Source organism: Erithacus rubecula, assembly GCF_903797595.1.
Source record: "Erithacus rubecula genome assembly, chromosome: 4".
In the NCBI taxonomy this organism is placed as follows: Eukaryota; Metazoa; Chordata; class Aves; order Passeriformes; family Muscicapidae; genus Erithacus; species Erithacus rubecula.
Genome location: NC_136686.1, coordinates 65,786,492 through 65,808,558, shown reverse-complemented (window position 1 = coordinate 65,808,558; position 22,067 = coordinate 65,786,492). Strand labels below are relative to the sequence as shown.

At 45.7% G+C, this 22,067-nt stretch overlaps 2 protein-coding genes across 4 annotated transcripts in view; both read left to right on the top strand.

Moving 5' to 3' along the window:
- The window catches only part of LOC306801202 (endonuclease domain-containing 1 protein-like), a 43,958-nt gene extending 24,253 nt beyond the window's left edge, over positions 1-19,705 (top strand). For 2 of the 3 annotated variants that reach the window (XM_079304010.1, XM_079304011.1), the window contains exons 2-4: positions 13,567-13,614; positions 15,535-15,853; positions 17,867-19,705. In XM_079304010.1, the coding sequence (XP_079160136.1) occupies positions 15,569-15,853; positions 17,867-18,415 (834 nt within the window). In that variant the 5' untranslated portion in view covers positions 13,567-13,614; positions 15,535-15,568 and the 3' untranslated portion in view covers positions 18,416-19,705. Of the gene's footprint in view, positions 1-13,526; positions 13,615-15,534; positions 15,854-17,866 lie in introns of all 3 variants that reach the window. The other variant, XM_079304009.1, reaches the window with a different exon arrangement.
- LOC306801201 (endonuclease domain-containing 1 protein-like) lies at positions 65-10,735 on the top strand. Its single transcript, XM_079304008.1, has 3 exons — positions 65-188; positions 6,852-7,173; positions 8,899-10,735. Exons 2-3 carry the CDS (start codon positions 6,886-6,888, stop codon positions 9,445-9,447), a joined length of 837 nt encoding a protein of 278 aa, XP_079160134.1. The 5' UTR covers positions 65-188; positions 6,852-6,885; the 3' UTR covers positions 9,448-10,735.
- Positions 19,706-22,067: the final 2,362 nt, after the last annotated feature.

Sequence of the window (22,067 nt, the reverse complement as noted above, 5' to 3'; positions counted from 1 at the left end):
AACTCTCCTATAGAAAAAATGAAAACTTCTCTTTTCTGTGGAATTCCCTTTTTATAAGAAGAGTATATATTGCATATGTAGAACTGGGTATATATTGCAGTGGTACTGCTGAGGATTCAAATAATCCTTTCTCCAGGGAGAAGACTGAAGGAACTCTTCAGCTGCCTCTTCTGAGATTCTTCTTCAAGGTAAGTTCCTGTTCCTTCCTCACCATTCACTCCAACATTCAATGCTTTCCCTGAGCTTTATAATAAATGTATATAGACAAAGCCTGGGCTGGAGTTGCTGAGCTCCAAGGAGCAAACAGAGCTTATCCATGCACTGAATTTTGCAGCACTTTAGTAATTTCTGTCAATCAGGAGAGCAGGGAGAGAAGGAATTATTTGGGAAAGAAACTCAAGCCAGCTCATCTGAAAATCGACATCAAACAGTTGAATAAGAAGGAGGGGGGATTTTACTGAGCACCAAAACTCCACGCATGTCCTTCCAAGAAGCCTCTGGAAAAACACAGGTGGCTGAACTCCTGGAAAATTTTATCTACACCCTGCTTGGGAAATCTAACAATTGTCTCTTCCTGGAGACCATATAACCCAAACCAGTCTGAGACTGCAACAGAGACATTTGATAGTCCTCTGCTAATTTAGGGCTGTGAGCAGAATTCTGTGCTGCTCTTGGTCATTGAGGGTTTTTAATCTCTGTATCTATTAAGTTAGATTTTAAGTTAGTTAGATAAATTTTAATCTCCTAAAGGACATCTCTCAGCTTGACTTGGGGCAGACAGGGCTGTGCTCTGCAGAGTACTGCAAGGAGTCACCACCTGTTGTTCATGATCTGAGTTTCCAGTTCGTTGGTCACCATGTTCCTGGTGCAGGGCTTGAAAAGAGAAAAAGGACCAGGTGTCTTGGGTCAGAGCAGGGCTGTTTGTAGCTCTACATGCTGAATGCAATGGAAATGGAGAGAGGAGGGTAGGGAGAAGAATAGGAAAAGAGCAAATGTGCAAGGTGACTTGTGTCAAGCCTTCAGCAGCCCTCAGCTCAGACCCTTCCCAGCCAAAGGTGGGCTTTGTGCTTTACAGGCTGTGGCAGCTTTCTCTCCCAGGAACCCTTTGAACTGCCTGTCCTACCTGCCTTATTCCAAATGCTGATGGTAATAAATCACAGCACTGAGTGTCTGGCCATGCAAATGGGTGCATCCCTACTATGCCAAACCTGTGCTGCCTATGAAAGGACACAAAGCCCCTTGCTTGGTTGCCAGCATCCCAGGGAGCTTTTCAGCAGTTTTCTCATAAAGGAATGATCTTACTGACTGCTGACAATCACCACAGCATTGAGAAAGATAAAATGGGACAGCTGGCTGTCCAATAATTTTTTTTTAATGGTGCATTTGACAGAACAGGAAAATGACTCATGAAAGGGAAGATGAAGGCCACTGCCCTCTGGTACAGCCCCAGGTCTTGTGCTAGTCTTCCCAGAGCAAACCCTTGTTTTCCTGAGAAAATAGACAAAATGGTTTACTCACATCTGGAAGTCCCAGGACTGGAGCTGGCATAAGAGCCTTCTCTAGTTGGTTGAAGGCTTGTGTTGCTTCTGTTGTTCACTGACGATCCCTGCTCCTTTCTGTGGTTAAGGCATACAGGGGTTTAACAAACAATCCATAGTTATAAATCCACAGTCTGCACCACCCTGTCATGCCTAGAAAGGTTCTCAGTTCTTTCACTGTCTGGGGTTTCAGGGTTTGGCATATTGCTTCCTTATGGTCTTTCCCAAGGTCCTTTGTCCAGCACTTACTTCATAGCCCAGGTAAATCACTATTTGTTTCACCACCTGGGCTTTCCTTTGGGATACCCCTGCAGGCCCAAAAAGTTTAGGAAGCTTACTGTCCAATCCATACATGCCTCTTGGGTCCAGGTGGCCATTAAGAGGCCATCCACGTACTGAAGCAGTTGTCCTTCTCCTGCTGGGGGTTCCCAAGACTCCAAATATTCTGCCAGCTGTTCTCCAAATATGGTAGAAGAGTTCTTGAATGTCTTGGGTAGTACATACCATGTGAGTTGAGTTTTACGTCCAGTTTTGTGATTCTCCCATTCAAATGCAAACATTTTCTGGCTGGCTTCATGGAGAGGGAGGCAAAAGAAAGCATCCTTCAAATCTAGAACAGTAAACCAGGTTAGTTCATGTGTTAAACGAGTTAACAAGGTGTAGGGGTTGGCAACCACTGGATATAAATCTGCCGTTATCTTATTAACAGCTCTTAAATCTTGTACCAACTTGTATGATCCGTCAGCCTGTTTCAGGGGCAAAATAGGTGCATTAAAATGAGACAGACACTCTTTTAATAGTTCCATTTGCAAAAAGTTTTCAATGATTGAGCTGATTCCTTCTCTGTCTTCCCTTTTCAAGGGATATTGTTTGACCCTTATTGATTATTTTCCTTCTTTAAGCCAGATCTGTACTGGTAGAGTAATCTTTGCTCTCCCTGGTATATTAGAGGCCCACACCCCAGGGAACACCTGATCTGTTATTTTCTTAATAATTCCTTCTTAATTTTCAAGTTCAATTTTTTTTGTTATTAACATTAAGCTTAACAGTTCCACATATTGTTGATCTTTTACCTCCAAACTAATTTTCCCATCTTTAAATGTTATTTTTGCTTCCAGCTGCTCTAGAAATCCCTGCCCAAGAAAGTGCAGATGGAGCTTTATGCATATACAAAAATCGATGAATTCCCCACTGTTTTCCCAATTTATACTTTAATGGTTTGCAGAAATATGCTTTTTCAGGTTGGCCAGTCGCCCCCTTTACTACAACATGATCATTTCTTATGGGTATCAGGGCCTTGTTTAACACTGAATATGTTGCCCCTGTGTCTACTAAAAATTTCACTTTTTTTTGTTGTTGTTGTTCCCTAGTTTAACTATAACCAGAGTCCTCTAGGGTTGGGCCCTCTGGTCCCCTTCAGTTCTCCTTTACCCAAGCCACCACCCCCTCCCCTTCTCAGGTACCTTTGTTCTGCTTGTCACCCCTTCTGAGTTCTGGACACTGTTTTTTCCAGTGTCCAAATTCCTTGCAAAAGGCACATTGTTTATTTTCCAATCCGGGTGGTCCTTATTCTGGGGGACTTTGCTCACCTTTCCCTTTTACATTTTCCTGTATTATTGCTACTAGTTTCTTTGACCCTGGTTTACACCCATTCCCCATTGCTGAAAACTCTCCAAGCCAGTCCAGCAAAGTCTCTAAGTTTTGATTTAGATGCTGAGCCCTGCATCTTCTGGAGCTTTTGCCTGATGTCACTTGTAGATTGCCCTAAAAACAAGTTTACCAATTGTTGTATTCCCTCATCAGATTCAGGATCTAGGGTGGTGTGTCGGTGCATTGTCTCAACTGGTCTAGAAATTCAGAAGGAGTTTGAGAGGAATTCTGTTTAAAGCATATAGGGCTGACCACTTTATGCTTCCAGGGGCTGCTCTTGCCAGTCCCTTTACTGTCAGTTCCTGATATTTTGTTAGCCACGCTCTTCCCTCTGGCCTATGAGCATTGCAACCCAGGTCCTGTAGGGGAAATACATCCTTAACATCATCCTGTGTTAATCTACAAGTGTCCTCAGCCAGATCTTTAGCCACCTTTAAAAGCCTCTCTGATTCAGTTAATGAATCAAGTAGTATCTGAATGTCAGTCCAATCAGGCCTACGTTGTTTGACCATAAATTTCCTCCTTTTAGCAGCACTTAGTGGGTCAGTCTGATAATTTTTAGCAATATTGTCCTACGAATTTCAATCTCAGGAAGTAAAGCAGACTCTGTCTAACACTATCTCCCCCTCAGAGGTGGCTGTTTATTTTAACGCATGGCCTCTCTCATTTTCCTTCAGGTCCTTGATGCTATAGGACCCTGTGGGGAGAGTTCTTCCTCCTCACTATCACTGGAGAGTGAGGGTGGATACAGATGGGCTGGGTCTTGTGGCTCGGGAATTGGGGGTGGGGAAGACTCCCATATTAATTACTGTTCTCTCAATGAGCATGAAGCAGGGGATGAAGCTGGGGCAAAACCCCAAGTCAATGGCAATTGTAAATCTGTTTCCCCTACCACCCTTCCCCTTCCTTGTCTTTTAGGGGGTGGTTTAAGCAATTCCTCTGTCTCTTCTTCCTGAGTCTCCATACAATATACCTTGTCAGAATGTGTACACCTTTGATTTATTGAGCATGTGCTGCAACACCTCTTGGGTTTTTCCTTATTGGCTTTATTATCTTTCTCGAGAGCCAACACTAAAGGGTCAGAGGGTGGTCTAATTCCACAAGCCCTTTGCCATTCAGGGTGATTTCTAATGGTGAAAAACACATCAGCATAAGTCACTTCATGCCATTTCTGCTCATGCCTAAGGAAAAGCATCAGCTGTACCAAAGTGTTACAGTCCAATGTCCCTGATGGGGCCACTACACCCCCCCCTCAAGTCTATAAAGTTGCCACCGTTGGGTGCACAGCTTAATAAACTCTCTTTTAGTTTCTGTATCCCTATGATCCACCAGCTCTTTCCAATGTGCCAAAACACATCCTAAAGGACTACCTTTAGGAATCTCTTTGCTTTCACTTGCTCCCATGCTGAAAATTCTTTTTCTCCCAAGCCTTTTAACCTTATTCCAGCTCCGGAGCTTCACCTGGTAGGAATTTGGTACAAAGATATTCTGAACACACTTAACCCTAAGGACCTCTACTGGATTCTGTAGGGTTCCTGAAACCCTGTTTTCTAACAGTTCAGATATTCTGCTACTCCTGGGGTCCTCCTGATCAGTTGATATTAAGACCCATATAACTATCTGGGTAACCTTGTGCTCCTTTCTACCACAAAGATTACAAATTCCACTTCTAGGTATCGTCTAACTATACACTTGTCTGACCCACAATTTTTGACAAATTCCACAGTAAAACACAACTCAGGGATTGCACTCACAGCCCTCTCTTGGACAGGGAACGTCCTCTGGCCTTGGTTCCCCCTTCCTGAACCTTCTATTCCTTGACATATAATTTTATCAGCAAAGGAAAGGGGAAGGGATAAAAGCAACCAACAAAATAAAGGGTTAATAGTGGGAATCAATGGACCAAATCATTTAAAATAACTCTAAGGGACTCACATATGACAACCCAACACAATTAAACACTTCACTCACAAAACTTACACAAAATAACAAATTTATTTTCTCCCCCTTTAAATTGCTAATTATAGGTCGCTAGTAAACCAAACCTCTCTCATTAAATATACACAAAGGTATGCCAAAAATCCATCAAACTTTGACCAAGACACAGTTTCTCTGCAGTGGGAGGGTGGTGGTGGGAAGCAGCTCTGGGCTCTCATCTCTGCTTCACCCTTCCACACTTAGAAACTAACCACTCTTATTCAAAGTATCACCCTTTACATCAGCAATTCTAAAGCCTGGCAAACAGCAAACTGTAATTTCTCAGAGTTCTAGAATTCTGCTGCTTACACACACAGTCAAAATACACACACACACAGCCTAGCTCACAAAAATCAAGAATAATGCCAGTGCTTCAAAGCACTCCTGGATTTAAATATCCCTTCCACTATTCAGGTGTAAATCTCAAAATTTTTTGACAACCTTACAAACAAACCCACTTGAGGTTTTTTCACTGTGCACTCAACGTCTCGCAGCATCTTAGCAGTTTGCCTCTCTTACAGGTACCTATCTTTGATTTTTAAACATATATTTTGTCTGTATCTCCAGCAGTTTTAATTCTGCTCCACAGTGTGCCAGTAAGGAAAAGGAGCCCTCTTCCTAGGAAGATCCCAGGTGGGATGAACCCCGCTGGCTCCTTGGCCAGAGAGAGCAGAGTCGCCAACTGATCTACCAAAATAAGAGTAATGGTCTAACACGGATACTCACCTGTGGCAGACAAAAGACTGTAACAATTCCAAGTTAGAAAGTGTGTGTTTATTCAGTGCTGGGCAGCAGTGTGAGGTAATCCTCTAATATGCACAGGTGATCACAGAGTCTATTTATTGATAAAAGCTTCAAACAAATCCATATTCATAATAACAGCCCCTCCCATCTCCCCTTCCTATGCTAATTAGCTGGAATAGCTGTTAAGCATGCATGATTGACCTCTTAAATTAAGTCTGGGGTAGTTTTTGTGGGGAGGGGTCTTAAAAGGAGGAAGTAAGGTGAGTCTTCCTAGACCTAAACTCTCGACCTTTTCTATCAAGGACAAAACAAATGATTTCTGGGGATAGTCCAGTTTTTCAAAGAATGGGTTTCTGGTTGCATTGTCTGGTTCTTTGGGTCCGCTTACTAGTTTTGTCTTTTCCCATTGTAAGCATAGCTGAGCAAACATAAGATGACAATAAAATATTTAAATTTCAGATAACTACCTCAAGCCCGGAATTACTTCTGACTTCTTACAATTAATTATTTTCAGCAAGGTCTATCTATACATTTGCTTTTTAATAAATCCTAATAAACAACTAACTTTTAATCACATTTCTAATTTTTCTAAGAGTAGTGTTTAAGCAGGAGGGAGGTGGGAAAAGGTGACCTTGTGCCAGGGCTGTGCCTTGGTTGCAAGATAACTTTGCTGTGAGAGGTGATTACACTGCTGGTGCCTTTGGCTCCTTCCTCACCCAGGCTGACTTCTCCCACTGCTGCCTCCTCCTCTGAGCACCTAAACCCTGGTTCAGGTTTCACCCTTATTGCCCTCATGATTTTTCCATATCCAGGGAGACAGAAATTACATTTCCTGCTCTCTCATAATCCCTTCCTCTGCCAGCACTGTCCCCCTGCACAAAGAGCCTCCAGGCCATGCCCAGCTCTGTCCAAGCTGAGTGTCCCTCTGCATTTGCCTTGCAGGGGAGCAAGAGCCCTTCACTGAAATCCTCCCACCATGCTGGGGCTGCTGCTGCTGCAGGTGTTGGTGAGCTGCTTCTGCCTGGGACACAGCGAGGTGGTGGCAACCTTTAAAACTAATTGTACTCAGTTTTTCTATGCGAAGACCCCCCCAAGTTTTGACAATCTGCATCTACACAATGCAGCCAGGATCTGCCAGGCCTATGATAACCAGTATCGCTTTGCCACCCTATATAACAAAACAAGGAGAATTCCAGTGTACTCTGCTTACATCTACCAGCATGGAAATGGAGACAGATTTGACTCATGGTTTGTTGAGCCCCAGGTGAGTGTCTCTCTTACAGCACATCACCCTCCACTCACTCAGACATGAGCTGCAACATTTAAATTACCATTTCTCTTTCCTACCACCCCATTACTCACATGCAAACTGACATATTGGATGGGAATTCTTTCCTTTAACTTCAAACACCTGCACCTCATGCTTCTTCTGATGCATCTGAGACATCATCAGGAGGATGAGATGAATCATATGCCAAAGGTGCCCAGTTTTCTGCCTTGACCTGACAGCAACAGTAAATCCAATTAATTTGCATTACATTACAAAGTCAAATGATTCCCCTCCCGGTGCCCTACTGTGGTTGGTGACCAAGTGATGGGGAAAAGGCACCCAAGAAAGGTGAGATCTCCATGCATAGGCAGTGACCCCTGAGCACCTTTGGCTCAGGCTTGCTCCAGAAGGATCCAGCAGACAGACAGAACTCCAAAGCCATAGAACCCTCACCAATGCCCTTCAGACCTCCAGGAAGGCAGGCCAGGCCAATTAAAGAATAGAAAGGAAACATATTCAAAACGTTTCCATGGGCAGATTAGGGGGAGACTTTTGGGTGAAAATGTGGAAGATCATAATGTCCACTTCCAGAGGAAGGCTAAATATGCTTCCCTACAGATGAACAACCACCTGTTGAAGTTATGAATAAAATTAATCATTTCCACTTGTTACGCAAGTGAACATGAGCAATTAATCTGCTCTTGTACCACAGCAGCCTCCACATTAGTGAGGCATAAAAACTTCTGTCATTTCGTAGAATCATCAAATGCTTTGTGTTGGAAGGAACCTTAAAGATCATCTCAATCCAAACCCCCATTGTGGGACAGGCCACTTGCCACCAGGCCAGAATGCTCCAAATCCATCACTGGCCTTCTCTTTTTCCTAGATCCTGGACACAGGATACCTGGAAAATCTTTGATTTTGTTAACTTCCTCCAGAGGCTTTTTTGGAGTACTGCCAAAGTTTCTCCAGGACCCTTTTGGGATTACAGGCTCCTCTCACAAGTTGGTCATTTGAAACTCCTTTTGAATGATGCTGCGGAAAATGCTCCCTGCCCAGATCAGACACATTCTTAGCAATGCTGTACCAACTTTCAATTTACATTGAGACCTTTTTGCTTACAGAGCAAAAATATTCATCCTTGAACAAACTGCAACCCTCTCAGGGAAACATCATCTCCAGGACTGATTTCCTATCATATCTTCCTGGGTATGGGCTTAGAGGAGGCAACCTCTGGCATTCCAGGTCTGGGGTACACCTTCAGTAACCACACATAAAATCACAGAACAACAGAATCACAGTGTGGCATGAGGGGATCCAGGGAGAGCCCTGAGCAGATTTGGGCTGTGGAGACAGAAGGAAAGGGAAGCACATTGGGCAGGGAAAGTGTCTGACCAAAGTCACCTTTCAATCCTAGGAGTGGGAATACTCCTTGTCCCATGCATCCACCCATGCTCGCAGCACAGGATTCAGGCTGGATCACAAAGGTCACAAGTCAAAATGAGAGCAGTCCCATTCTGAGCTGCTTTCGCTATAAACCTTTTGTGTTCATGCAGGAGGAGAAATCATGTCTATGATTTCTCTCTGATTTATCCATTTCCCTACATTCATATGACAAAAAATGTGATTTTGACAATCAGAGATATCTGCTCCAGGGTAATCTGTTTCATTACATGCATCCTCATTACTGACACCTTTTCCTCTTCTTCCCCTGTCAAGCTGATCAACGAAACTTATAGCAGGTATATGGATACAGAGGAGAACATCACAAAGATGTACAGCAGCACTCCACAGGAAATTGGCCAGAATCAGGCTATTGACAAAGACTACAGTGATGCCACGGGCCTGGACCGTGGTCACTTGTGTCCCAGTGGCCACAGAAATGGCAATGCCAACAGGTGGGCTACCTTCACCCTCACCAACATAGTGCCCCAGTACAGCATACTCAACCAGGGTGAGTGGAGAGTGTACGAGGAAAGGAAGATGCCCCAGAAAATCGATGACTGTGATACCACCTATGTCATCACAGGTGCTGTACCTGGGAACAACAAGGTCCCCAGTGGGAGGGTTACTATACCCAGCCACATCTGGTCAGCTGCCTGCTGCCTGAAGAAGGAAAAAGTCATGAGGGCGTGGGGGGCCATTGCTGAGAACGAGAGAAACAAGAACAAGGTGAAGATCCTCAAACTGGGGGAACTAGAGGAAAGGTTGACCAAGCTCTATGAGGGAGCAGTTACTCTGTTCAACAATGCCTGTCCCCGGCAATAAGCTTCACATTCTTGAAGGAAAAGGCCCAGGTGAATTTCCCAGAAGTCACAGAATCACAGAATTGGTGGGTTTTGATGGGACCTTAAAGCCTTCAAGATCATCTCATTTTGACCTGCCTGCCACGGGCAGGGACACCTTCCACTACCCCAGGTTGTTCCAAGCCCTCCCCAGTCTGGCCTGGAACACTTCCAGGGATGGGCACTCAAAACAGCTGAAGGTAACTTTGGCTCACACCACAGCCTGCTCCCAGGAATTGACTTCTTTAGAATATCCCATCTCAGCCTGCCCTCCATCAGTGGGAAACCATTCCCTCTTGTGCTCTCACTCCATCCCCTTGTCCAAAGACCCTCTCCAGCCCTCTCACACATCCTGTAGGTACTGCACTGTCTGCAGTCTTCTCCAGGCTGAACATGCCCAGCTCTCTCAGCCTCTCTCCAGAGCATCGTGCTCCAGCCCTCAGAGCACCTTCATGGCCTGCACTGGACTCCACTGCAACAGCTTTGTATCCTCATTGTGCTCTGGGCCCCAGAGCTGGAGGCAGCACTGCAGCTGGGCTCTCAGCAGAGCAGAGCAGAGCAGAGGAGGACAAATGTCCTGTGCAGCTTCTGTGCTGCTTCCTTCTCTGCTGTCCTTCCAGCTCTGTCCCTCAGGGCACCTCCTGCTCTGCCCAAAGGCACAAAGCTGTGGGCAGAGCCTCCAGCTGCTTTGCTTTGCTGCCCATCTCAGGAGAGAGCTCTCAGGGACAACTCCTCTCCTCCTTAGCTGAGAGTCCCTGACAGTGTGCAGCTGACTTGTCCCTCAGCTCCTTAGCAAGGCCAAGGCACCAGGGCACCTCAGGCTGCCCAGACATCTTGTCTGGACATCTCCATGTCTGCACACACACAAAGCCCAACAATGATCCTGGACAACCTGCTCGAACTCATCCTGCTTGAGCCTGGAGTGTGGACGAGAAGATCTTGATAAGTCCCTCCAAACCCCAACAATTCAGTGATTATGTGATCCTGGGACATGCTTTTGTTTGCTTGCTTTTGAAAGTGCAACTTGAGAGCTGCACCTGTTGTATCAGACATGCAGGCTTTGGCATCAGATACATAGAAAGCTTTGAGCAGTGACAGCTAATTCATGTGATGCTCTTCTTGGATTGCTTCATTCTCTGCTCAGCTTCTGATTTTTTTTCTGCAGATTTATGGAAAATGGATTTGGGGAAATGTATTCAGTGGTTGTAAAAGATCATTGTATGCCACATCATTTAGTTTGTAAGAGCTTTCAATAAAAGTTATTCGCTGCATTGCAGGTTCATGTCTTACATAAACCACAAGTTATTTCTCACTGAAATTTCAACAACCACCAGTGATATCAGTGCCCAGAGCACCCTTGCAGGACATTGTGGGTCCGAGTCCATCTGAGGATGCCATAACACCCACACAAGTGTCAGCATCAGACACAAGTTATTCTCCTGTCAGTGGGCAGGGAAAAAGTGGGCCAGGGTTCCAACAGCTCATACAAGATACCCCCATGGCTCCAGGTGCGAGTCCTGTAACTTTGATGTCCTCAGTCTTGACCCTTCAGGGGTGGGGGCCTGTGCAACAAAGAGTTCAAAGGGTTCTGTGCCTTCAGGCTTATGTGGGATTGCCCCATTTTCCCCTGGGAGGGGTTCACCCTGTGTCATGCAGCACTGTGGAGTTGGGGGTCTTTGACACTTTATGGCATCTTCTAATTGTAATGGGCAAATTCTGTTCCTAAGCAAAGTTCTATAACAGTTAAAGTTGTATATTTCTATTAATGTTCCTAGTTGTCTGTAATTTTAATCGTAAACTGCAATGGATAAATCCTGTTGCTAAAAAAGTTCAATAACACTCAAAGTTATATGTTTCTATAAATGTTCCTAGTCGTCTGTAAAGTTAACTGTCTCGTTGTCTGTATGTTAGCTGCCTGTTGTATCTTCCATTCATTACAATATTCTGTGTTCTGTGTCTTTGGTTGTTTGTCCCTCACCCCATCCCGTTCCCGATTCTGACACTTGCGGCCTTCCCCCGAGGTCCTACAGTAACAAGCACTTGTGGGAGTGTGACCAAAGACTAAAAATGTTACCCCCAACTCAAAAAAGCTGCTGAATAACATCCAGGGCACCCCTCGCCTGTTAGCCATGACTGAACTGACACTGCAATGGTGTGAGCCCAAGGACGAGGCGCCAGCAGCATTGTCCCAGGGAGCCCTGAGGGCGGGAGGCGCAGCTCAGGGCAAAGCTGCACTGCCCCCTGCTCCCTGCTGCCTTGGGGAGCATCAGGGGCTTCCCCTTCCTACAGCTGAATTCTAATAAAGGCCATAAAAACGAGCAGGCCTCCTGGCCCATTTATTTTATAATGATGTGACCACTGCTGGGCCCCATGAAAAAGGAGGAATTTGTCCCAGCTCTAAAATATGTGCTGCTTCTTGGCCTTCTCCGACATTTGGACTAAACCCCACTTTGTTTAAGACATCAGTCCCAGGCTAACAGACACTAAAGGAACCACATCATTCAACCAGTTTGCAAAATAAAATTCAGTCTAACACACTTTTCTGCATAGTTCTGGTTCTAACATCCAACTCATTATTCTCTTTTTCCTATACAATTAGAAATGGAAGGAAATTAATCTAGTTTAGTTTGAATGAATGAAAGATCATTGAATCACAGAATATTTTGGTTCAGAAAGGACATAAATAACCAGCTCGTTCCATTCCCTCTCATGGACAGGGAAACCTTCCACTATCCCAGGTCGCCCCAAACCCCAGCCAAAGTGGCCATGGACACTTCCAGGGATGGGGCAGTTTAAAATTCTTTGGACAGCCTGTGCTGAGGCTTCACCACCCCCAGAGCACCAAACATAATTCTGATATCAAATCTCTACCTGCATTCAGTCCAGTTCAAGCCATTCCACCTTGTCCTAATGTCTTGGATTTTCCCCAGCCAGCACACACACCCCCCACAGCTGCTCCCTCACTCCCCAGACACCGGGATCAGGGAGAGAACTGCAAGGGTAAAAGATGGAAAACTCGTGGGTGGAGATAAAGACAGTGTGACAGGGAAAGCAACAGCTGTGCACACAAGCAAAGCACATTCAAGGAATTCTTTGCCCATTTCCCATGGACAGAAAGGTGTTCAGTCACCTCCAGGAGAGCAGGGCCCCATCCCATCTGACTGTTACCTGGGAGGACAAAACCCACCACTGCAAATGTCGCCTCCTTCCTTCTTCCCCTCACTTGATATACTCAGCATGATGTCACCTGGTCTGGATGATCCCTCAGGTCAGTTCGGGTCACCTGTTCTGGCTCTGTCTCCTCCCATCCTCTCAAGTCCCCCCAGTCTCCTGGTCAGCCTGGCAGAACAAAGAGCAGAAAAGACCTTGGTTCTATAAAAGATCTGCTCAGCAATAACCAAAAATATCTCTGTGTTATCAACTCTGTGTGCAGCAGAACTCCAAAAACACAACCCCATACCTGCCACTATGAAGAAAATTAACTCTGAATCCAGCACATCTCCCAACTGCACTCCCTTGTCCACAGTCTGTCTCCAGCTCTCCTGTAGACTCCTAAAGTCCTGGCAGGAGCTCTGAGCTATCCCCAGAGCCTTCTCCTTCCCAGGCTGCTGGCATGAGGCTGTTACAAAGCCATGGCCATCAGGCAAGAGAATATTTGTTGCCTGGCCATAGGAATGATGTCATGTGAGGCTGCACAAGAGCAGCCTGTGAGTGTCTGAGTGTCCTCAGAGACAGGCCAGGCCAGCTCCTGTCACCAGAGATGTTCTGGTGGCAACAGAAACACATGGAGGTGCTGGAGCAGCAGCAGCTGCAGCTGGTGGGATTGATGAAATGGTCAAGGAAGTCACCAGACCCTGTTAACTGATCCTGACATACCATGCTGCAAGTCAGCAAATCTTGGGAGAAATTCTGAGGAAACTATTAGGAACAACTGTCAGCACATTTCAGGGTGGGTATTAACCATCTCCCCTAAATAAAAAACGAAAACTTCTCTTTTCTGTGGAATTCCCTTTTTATAACAAGGGTATAAATTGCACATTTATGACTGTGTATATATTGCAGTGGCACTGCTGAGGAATCAAACAGTCCTTTCTCCAGGGAGAAGACTGAGGGAAATCTTCAGCTGCCTCTTCTGAGACTCTGCTTCAAGGTAAGCTCCTGCTCCTTCCTCACCATTCACACCAACATTCAATGTTCAGTGCTTTCCCTGAGCTTTGCAATAAACATACATAGACAAAGCCTGGGTTGGAGATGCTGAGCTCCAAGGAACAATCAGAGCATATCCACGCACTGAATTTTGCAGCATTTATTATTCTCTGTCAATCAGGAGGGCAAGGAGAGTAGGGAAGATTTGGGAAAGGAACTCAAGCCAGCCACCTGAAAATGAACATCAAACTATTGAATTAGACAGGGGGGTGAGTTTTTTGAGCACCCATTTGAGAGTCCTCTGCCAATGTGTGGCTGCGAGAAGAATTCTCTGCTGCTCTTTGTCATTGTAGGTTTTTATCTATCAATCTATTAAGATAAATTTTCATTTAGTTAGAGAAATTTTGATCTCATGGAGTAGGTAACCCTAAAGGATGTATCAGGCAGTTCTCAGCTTGACTTGGGGCAGACAGGGCTGTGTTCTGCAGAGTACTGCAAGGAGTCACCACCTGTTGTTCATGATCTGAGTTTCCAGTTCGTTGGTCACCATGTTCCTGGTGCAGGGCTTGAAAAGAGAAAAAGGACCAGGTGTCTTGGGTCAGAGCAGGGCTGTTTGTAGCTCTACGTGCTGAATGCAATGGAAATGGAGAGAGGAGGGTAGGGAGAAGAATAGGAAAAGAGCAAATGTGCAAGGTGACTTGTGTCAAGCCTTCAGCAGCCCTCAGCTCAGACCCTTCCCAGCCAAAGGTGGGCTTTGTGCTTTACAGGCTGTGGCAGCTTTCTCTCCCAGGAACCCTTTGAACTGCCTGTCCTACCTGCCTTATTCCAAATGCTGATGGTAATAAATCACTGCTCTGAGTGTCTGGCCATGCAAATGGGTGCATCCCTACTATGCCAAACCTGTGCTGCCTATGAAAGGACACAAAGCCCCTTGCTTGGTTGCCAGCATCCCAGGGAGCTTTTCAGCAGTTTTCTCATAAAGGAATGATCTTGCTGACTGCTGACAATCACCACAGCACTGAAAAGATAAAATGGGACAGCTGGCTGTCCAAGAAATTCCTTCAATGGTGGTAAAAAAAAAAAAAAGTGCATTTGACAGTACAGGAAAATCCATCATCCAAGCTGAATATGGGCAGCAGCAGGAATCCCCAGCACCCACGGGAAGAGCTGCCCCCCTCAGTGCTTTCATTGCAGCAGCCATTGTGCTGATATGATAGAGGTGTTATCCCCGTGCTTGCTGCTACCATCTGCTTGGGCCCTTCATTTTCCTCTCTCCATGTGTCTGCAAGTTCAGAGTCTGGGGTGGGATAAAGTGGAAATGCAAGGTGAGCAGCAGGACAGCCATTGGCCAATGTCAGCTGAGAGGCAGCAACCCAAGTGCATCATTTGGGTTGAGGATTGGGTGTGAGTGGAGGAGCTGCGTGTCTGTGTGAAGCTGGATGGGGCCAGAGCCATGCAGCAAGTGCAGCACTGCTGTTCTTTCCCTGCCCAATGCCCCATGAGATGAAAGCCCAGCTCAGCATTGCAGGGGGCTGAGCAGAGTCCGTGCCCAGCTGCAGGTGTCTGCTGTGGGGAGGTGCCCAGAGCAGGAGGGAGGTGGGAAAAGGTGACCTTGTGCCAGGGCTGTGCCTCAGTTGCAAGATAACTCTGCTGTGAGAGGTGATTACACTCCTGGTGCCTTTGGCTCCTTCCTCACCCAGACTGACTTCTCCCACTGCTGCCTCCTCCTCTGGGTACCTATACCCTGGTTTAGGTTTCACCCTTATTTGCCTCATGATTTTCCCCTGCCCACTAGGAGAGAAATTACTTATTTCCTGCTCTCTCATAATCCCCTCCTCTGCCAGCACTGTCCCCCTGCACAAAGAGCCTCCAGGCCATGCCCAGCTCTGTCCAAGCTGAGTGTCCCTCTGCATTTGCCTTGCAGGGGAGCAAGAGCCCTTCACTGAAATCCTCCCACCATGCTGGGGCTGCTGCTGCTGCAGGTGTTGGTGAGCTGCTTCTGCCTGGGACACAGCGAGCTGGTGACAACCTTTGAAAAAGCATGTACTCAGTTTTTCTATGAGAAGACCATCCCAAGTGATACCCTGCGTCCAACCAATGCAGCCAGGATCTGCCAGCGCTTAAGTAACAAGTATCACTTTGCCACACTGTACGACAAAACACGGAGAATTCCAGTGTACTCTGCTTACATCTACGAGCCTGGACATGCATACAGATCTAACTCATGGTTTGTTGAGCCCCAGGTGAGTGTCTCTCTTACAGCACATCACCCTCCACTCACTCAGACATGAACAACAGTATTTAAATTACAACTTCTATTACCTACCACCCCTCTACTAACATGCAAATGGACACATTGGATGGAAATTTCTCCTTAAACTTCAAACACCTGTACCTCATGCTTCTTCTGATGCATCTGAGACATCAGCAGGAGGATGAGATGGATCATATGCCAAAGGTGCCCAGTTTTCTGCCTTGACCTGACAGCAACAGTAAATCCAATTAATTTGCATTACATTACAAAGTCAAATGATTCCCCTCCCTGTGCCCTGCTCTGGGTGGGGGACCAAGTAATTGGGAAAAGACACCCAGGAGACGCTGAACTTGAGGTACCACCAGTCCTGCTGGCATCTGCTCCCCACTTTGCCCTGAGTTGTTCTGCATCCCTGACAGAGCTCATCTGCTCCCGGGGAAGAATCAAACAGGCTTTGTGAGGGTATGAGAGAAGTGAGGAGAAACTCAGGAGGGGGTGAGTTGGCCCAGGGACAAAGCCTTGGGGGAAAAGGCACTGGAGATGGGAGGGTCAGCTTAACTGTGGAGGGATTCTGGAGTGATGTTTGAGGCAGTGAAAAGTGAGGAGCATCAGTGTCAGTCCAGTCAGAAGGGTGCGATCTCCATGCATGGGCAGTGACCCCTGAGCACCTTTGGCTCAGGCATGGTCCAGAGGGATCCAGCAGACAGACAGAACTCCAAGCTATGGAGAACTCCCAAATGTCCTTCAGACCTCCAGGAAGACAGGCAAGGTCAATTAAGGAATAGAAGAACAGCAAATTCAGGACCTTTTCAAAGGGCAGATTAGGGGAAGCATTTTGGGTGAAAATGTGGAAGATCATAATGTCCACTTCCAGATGAAGTCGAAATATGCTTCCCTACAGATGAACAACTGCCTGTTGAAGTTATGAAAAAAATAATCATTTGCACCTGTTACTCACATGAACATGATCAATTAATCTGCTCTTGCATCACTGTAGTCTCCACATTAGCGAGACACAAAAACTTTTGTCACTTTCTAGAATCATAGAGTGTTTTGTCTTAGATGGAACCTTAAAGATCATCTCAATTCCAACCCACTGCATGGGCCAGGCCACTTGCCACCAGGTCAGAATGCTCCAAAACCATCACTGGCCTTCTCTTCCTAAACTGTATACTTACGACACCTAGAAAATCTTTGATTTTGTTAACTTTCTCCAGAGGCCTTTTTGGAGTAATGCCAAAGTTTCTCCAGGACTATTTTTAGACTAAAGGCTCCTCTCAGAGGCTGATCATTTGTAACTTCTTTTGAGTGATACTGCAGAAAATGCTCCCCGGCCCAGATCAGATCTCAGACCCATTCTTAGCTCTGCTTTATGAGAGTCCATTTACATTGAGATCTTTTTGCTTCCTGAGCAAAACTGTGGATCCTTGAACAAACTGCAGCCCTCACAGCAAAACCTCATCTCCTGAACTGATTTTCTGTCACATCTCTCTGGGCATGGGCTTAGGGGAGGCAACATCTGGTGTTCCAAGACTGTGGTACGTCTGTAGCAACCACACATAAAATCACAGAATCCCAGAATCACAGTGTGGCATGAGGGGATCCAGGGAGAGCCCTGAGAAGATTTGGGCTGTGGAGACAGAAGGAAAGGGAAGCACATTTGGCAGGGAAGGTGTCTGACCAAAGTCACCTTTCAATCCTAGGAGTGGGAAATGCTCCTTGTCCCATGCATCCAGCCATGCTCCCAGCACAGGATTCAGGCTGGATCACAAAGGTCACAAGTCAAAATGAGAGCAGTCCCATTCTGAGCTGCTTTCTCTATAAAGCTTTTGTGTTCATGCAGGAGGGGCATGTCTATGATTTCTCTCTGATTTATCCATTTTCCTACATTCATATGACAATAAATGGGGTTTTGACAATCAGAGATGTCTGCTCCAGGGTAATCTGTTTCATTACATGCATCCTCAGTACTGACACTTTTTCCTCTTCTTCCCCTGTCAAGCTGGTCGACAAAAATTATGACAAGGAAATGGCTAACCAGACAACCATCCACTCAGGGAATATCGGCCAGAATCAGGCTATTGACCAAGACTACAGAGATGCCCTGATGCCCGTGGACCGTGGTCACTTGTGTCCCAGTGGCCACCTAAAAGAACAGATCAGCACGTCGGCTACCTTCACCCTCACCAACATAGTGCCCCAGTACAGCACACTCAACCAGGGTGAGTGGAGAGTGTACGAGGAGAAAATGGCCGAGAAAACCAAGGGCTGTACTAAAACCTATGTCATCACAGGTGCTGTACCTGGGAACAGCAACATCACCAATGGCAGGGTTAATATTCCCAGCCACATCTGGTCAGCTGCCTGCTGCCTGAAGGGCAACACGCCCATTAAGGCTTGGGGGGCCATTGCTAAGAATGAGATAAACAGTAACCAGGTGACAAACCTCAACCTGGGGAGGCTGGAGGCAAAATTGTCTCAGCTCTATAAGGGGAAAGATGTTACTCTGTTCAACAATGCCTGTCCCCGGCAAAAAGTCTCACATCCTTGATGGGAAAGGCTCAGGAGATTTCCCACATGTCACAGAATCACAGAATCACAGAATGGGTTGGTTTTGATGGGACCTTAAAGCCTTCAAGATCATCTCATTTTGACCTGCCTGCCACGGGCAGGGACACCTTCCACTACCCCAGGTTGTTCCAAGCCCTCCCCAGCCTGGCCTTGAACACCTCTAGAGATGGGGTAGTCAAAACAGCTGAAGGTAACTTTGGCTCACACCACAGCCTGCTCCCAGGAATTGACTTCTTTAGAATATCCCATCTCAGCCTGCCCTCCATCATTGGGAAACCATTCCCTCTTGTGCTCTCACTCCATCCCCTTGTCCAAAGACCCTCTCCAGCCCTCTCACACATCCTGTAGGTACTGCACTGTCTGCAGTCTTCTCCAGGCTGAACATGCCCAGCTCTCTCAGCCTCTCTCCAGAGCATCGTGCTCCAGCCCTCAGAGCACCTTCATGGCCTGCACTGGACTCCACTGCAACAGCTTTGTATCCTCATTGTGCTCTGGGCCCCAGAGCTGGAGGCAGCACTGCAGCTGGGCTCTCAGCAGAGCAGAGCAGAGCAGAGCAGAGGGGGACAAATGTCCTGTGCAGCTTCTGTGCTGCTTCCTTCTCTGCTGTCCTTCCAGCTCTGTCCCTCAGGGCACCTCCTGCTCTGCCCAAAGGCACAAAGCTGTGGGCAGAGCCTCCAGCTGCTTTGCTTTGCTGCCCATCTCAGGAGAGAGCTCTCAGGGACAACTCCTCTCCTCCTTAGCTGAGAGTCCCTGACAGTGTGCAGCTGACTTGTCCCTCAGCTCCTTAGCAAGGCCAAGGCACCAGGGCACCTCAGGCTGCCCAGACATCTTGTCTGGACATCTCCATGTCTGCACACACACAAAGCCCAACAATGATCCTGGACAACCTGCTCGAACTCATCCTGCTTGAGCCTGGAGTGTGGACGAGAAGATCTCGACAAGTCCCTCCAAAACCCAACAATTCAGTGATTATGTGATCCTGGGACATGCTTTTGTTTGCTTGCTTTTGAAAGTGCACCTTGAGAGCAGCACCTGTTGTATCAGACATGCAGGCTTTGGCATCAGATACATAGAAAGCTTTGAGCAGCCCATGGTATATTCCTGTGATGCTCTCTTTGGATACATTCCTGGTCTGCTCTAAAGCTTCTGAAGGTTTTCTGCAGGTTCATGGGAAATGGATTTGGGGAAATGTATTCATTAGTTGTAAAAGATCAATGTGTGCCACATCATTTAGTGTGCAAGAGCTTACAATAAACTGTATTTGCTGCAATGCTGGGTTGCAGAGTCGTATCTTATATAAACCTCAAGTTGCTTCTCACTGATATTCCTACAACTACCAGTGTTGTCTCAGTGCCCAGAGCACCCTTGCAGGACATTGTGGGTCCAAGTGCAATCTGAGGATGCCATAACACCCACACAAGTGTCAGCATCAGACACCAGTTATTCTTCTGTGAATCAGTATGAACAAAGTGGGAAATGATGATCACACATGGGGATCATTCCTGAGTCTCACAGGTGGTCCCATTGGATGTTTCCTGTCTTAACTTAAATGCTAATATAGGAAATGGGAAGAAATGACTACTTTCACCAATCTAAGTGCTTTATCTTGCTGGGAGCTATTAGTAGAGGGTGAAGTTATATTTATCAAAACCCAAATATTTATTCTGACATGTTATTCTCATATTCAAAGTCAGATTGAGAAATTACATCAATATTAGATATTTGCTTAATCATCTTAGCTTCTGTATAAAAAGGCCATAGCTGTTATCAAAGCTGATTTCAGAGGAACTACTTATCTGTTGTGTATCTGGAGGGTCCATGAAGTTATGCTCCACGTATACAAGAACCACCAAACTTATTCAAACCAATTACACAATAGGAGAGTTTCCCTATTGTTTTGTTTGTTTGTTCTTGCTGCTGCTCTTGATTATTGTCTGTGTTCTCTTCCAATAGGATTTATAAATTCAGATTTCACACAGAGACTGAGCAAATATTTGAGCTCCAACAGCCAACAACAAAAGTCAAACATATGAAGTCGTTTTGCACTTTCAAATATATCCTTCCCTGGTGAATGGCATTCCATTTAAGAACAGCTCGCAAAATTATCCAGATGATTATTTGTGTCTGTGTAAACATCAGATCCATTCTAAGGAATACTCAAAGGCCACAACATGAGCTGCTTCTGAAAATCCAGATCACATTCATGTTTATACTGAAAGCAGCAACAATTTAAGCAAAGACCAAATTTACTTAACATTACTTTTAAGGAACTGCCAATTTCTGATTCATTGTAAACTCAGAGTCTCAAAATGCTTCATGATCTAAAGTACATTCCAAGGAGGCAGGTTCATTTATTGAAGAGAACTAAGTGGGAAAATACACTCCAGATCAGCCTGATCTGTCTCAGGTGCAATCACTGCTCTGGTCCTGCTGGCCACTCTGCTGCTGTTACAAGCCAGGATGTCATTGGCCTTCTTGATCACAGCTGGCCCAGGACTCCCTGGTCCTGGGACACTTTCCAGTCACTGTGCCCCAGCCTGTAGCACTGCCTGGGGTTATTATGGCTGAAATGTAAGACCTAGCACTTGGTATTGGTGAACCTCACTCCATTGGCCTCCCACCATTGACTCAGATCCTTCTGTAGACCATTCCTACCTTCCAGTAGAGCAACATTCTCAGCATACTTGACAGTATCCATGAACTTACTGAGGGTTCTCATCATATGTAGTACATACAAGTCCTATTCCAACAGGAATAAAAAAAAAAAAAGCCATGGAAAATCTAAAAATCAAGGCTGTAGAGTGAGAATAATTCAACAGGAATACTAAGCAGTAAAGCAATGACACATACACTCTGTCTTGAAACAGAAAACTGGACCAAAACCTCCTCATGTCTTCCAAATTATAAGAAAGGGATCCATTCCATTTGGCTTTTGTCATATGCCAGGTATGCTTCTGTAGTTATCTGGTCAATCTGGACATGTTAAAGTCAATGCAGAGAAACAGGTCATGACCCTGAGTCATTTGACCTATATATATATGAATAACTACATATCTGTGTGTGTATAAATTAATACATAGTCACATACATATATTACATAATAACAATATATATTATTATATATAATATATATCCTTTATTATAGATATCTTGGTAATAAGGTGAGATGAACTGCTCTCTAAAGGGACTTGTTCCTCCTCACTGCTTGTCTCAGGCAGAGACATTTGCATTCAGCCAGGTGAAACCCATCTTACCCAGTTGAGTGTGGTTTAAAAGAGGCAAAATAATATCCAGACCTTGCAAATTCCCAATAATACAAGAACATGTCAAGTATTATGGGTGCTTGAGCCTGTCCTCAGATGCCTTTGTACTGGGCTCTCTCACACTCTGCAGCTACAAAAGGAGCTGTCAAATTAATCAGCTGCCATGATCTGCAGCATCCTTGTCTGAGCTGGAGGAATGATTTAGGAACTGTCATGGAAAGCACTAATCCAAAATAACTGGGAGGAGGGGAGTGATGAGGAATGCATGTATATAGTGAATCATAAGGGAATCCAGTCAGATTTTCAGCTGCAGTGCAGGGGGTGAAGGGGTTTAATTTCCAAGGGGAACAATTTGAGGAGAAAAGTGTT

Bases quoted from the DNA above. Each gene is read 5' to 3' on its own strand.
- LOC306801201 (XM_079304008.1), top strand. From the start codon at position 6,886: ATGCTGGGGCTGCTGCTGCTGCAGGTGTTGGTGAGCTGCTTCTGCCTG. The intron at 7,174-8,898 runs GTGAGTGTCTCT...TCCCCTGTCAAG, and splicing joins CATGGTTTGTTGAGCCCCAG to CTGATCAACGAAACTTATAG.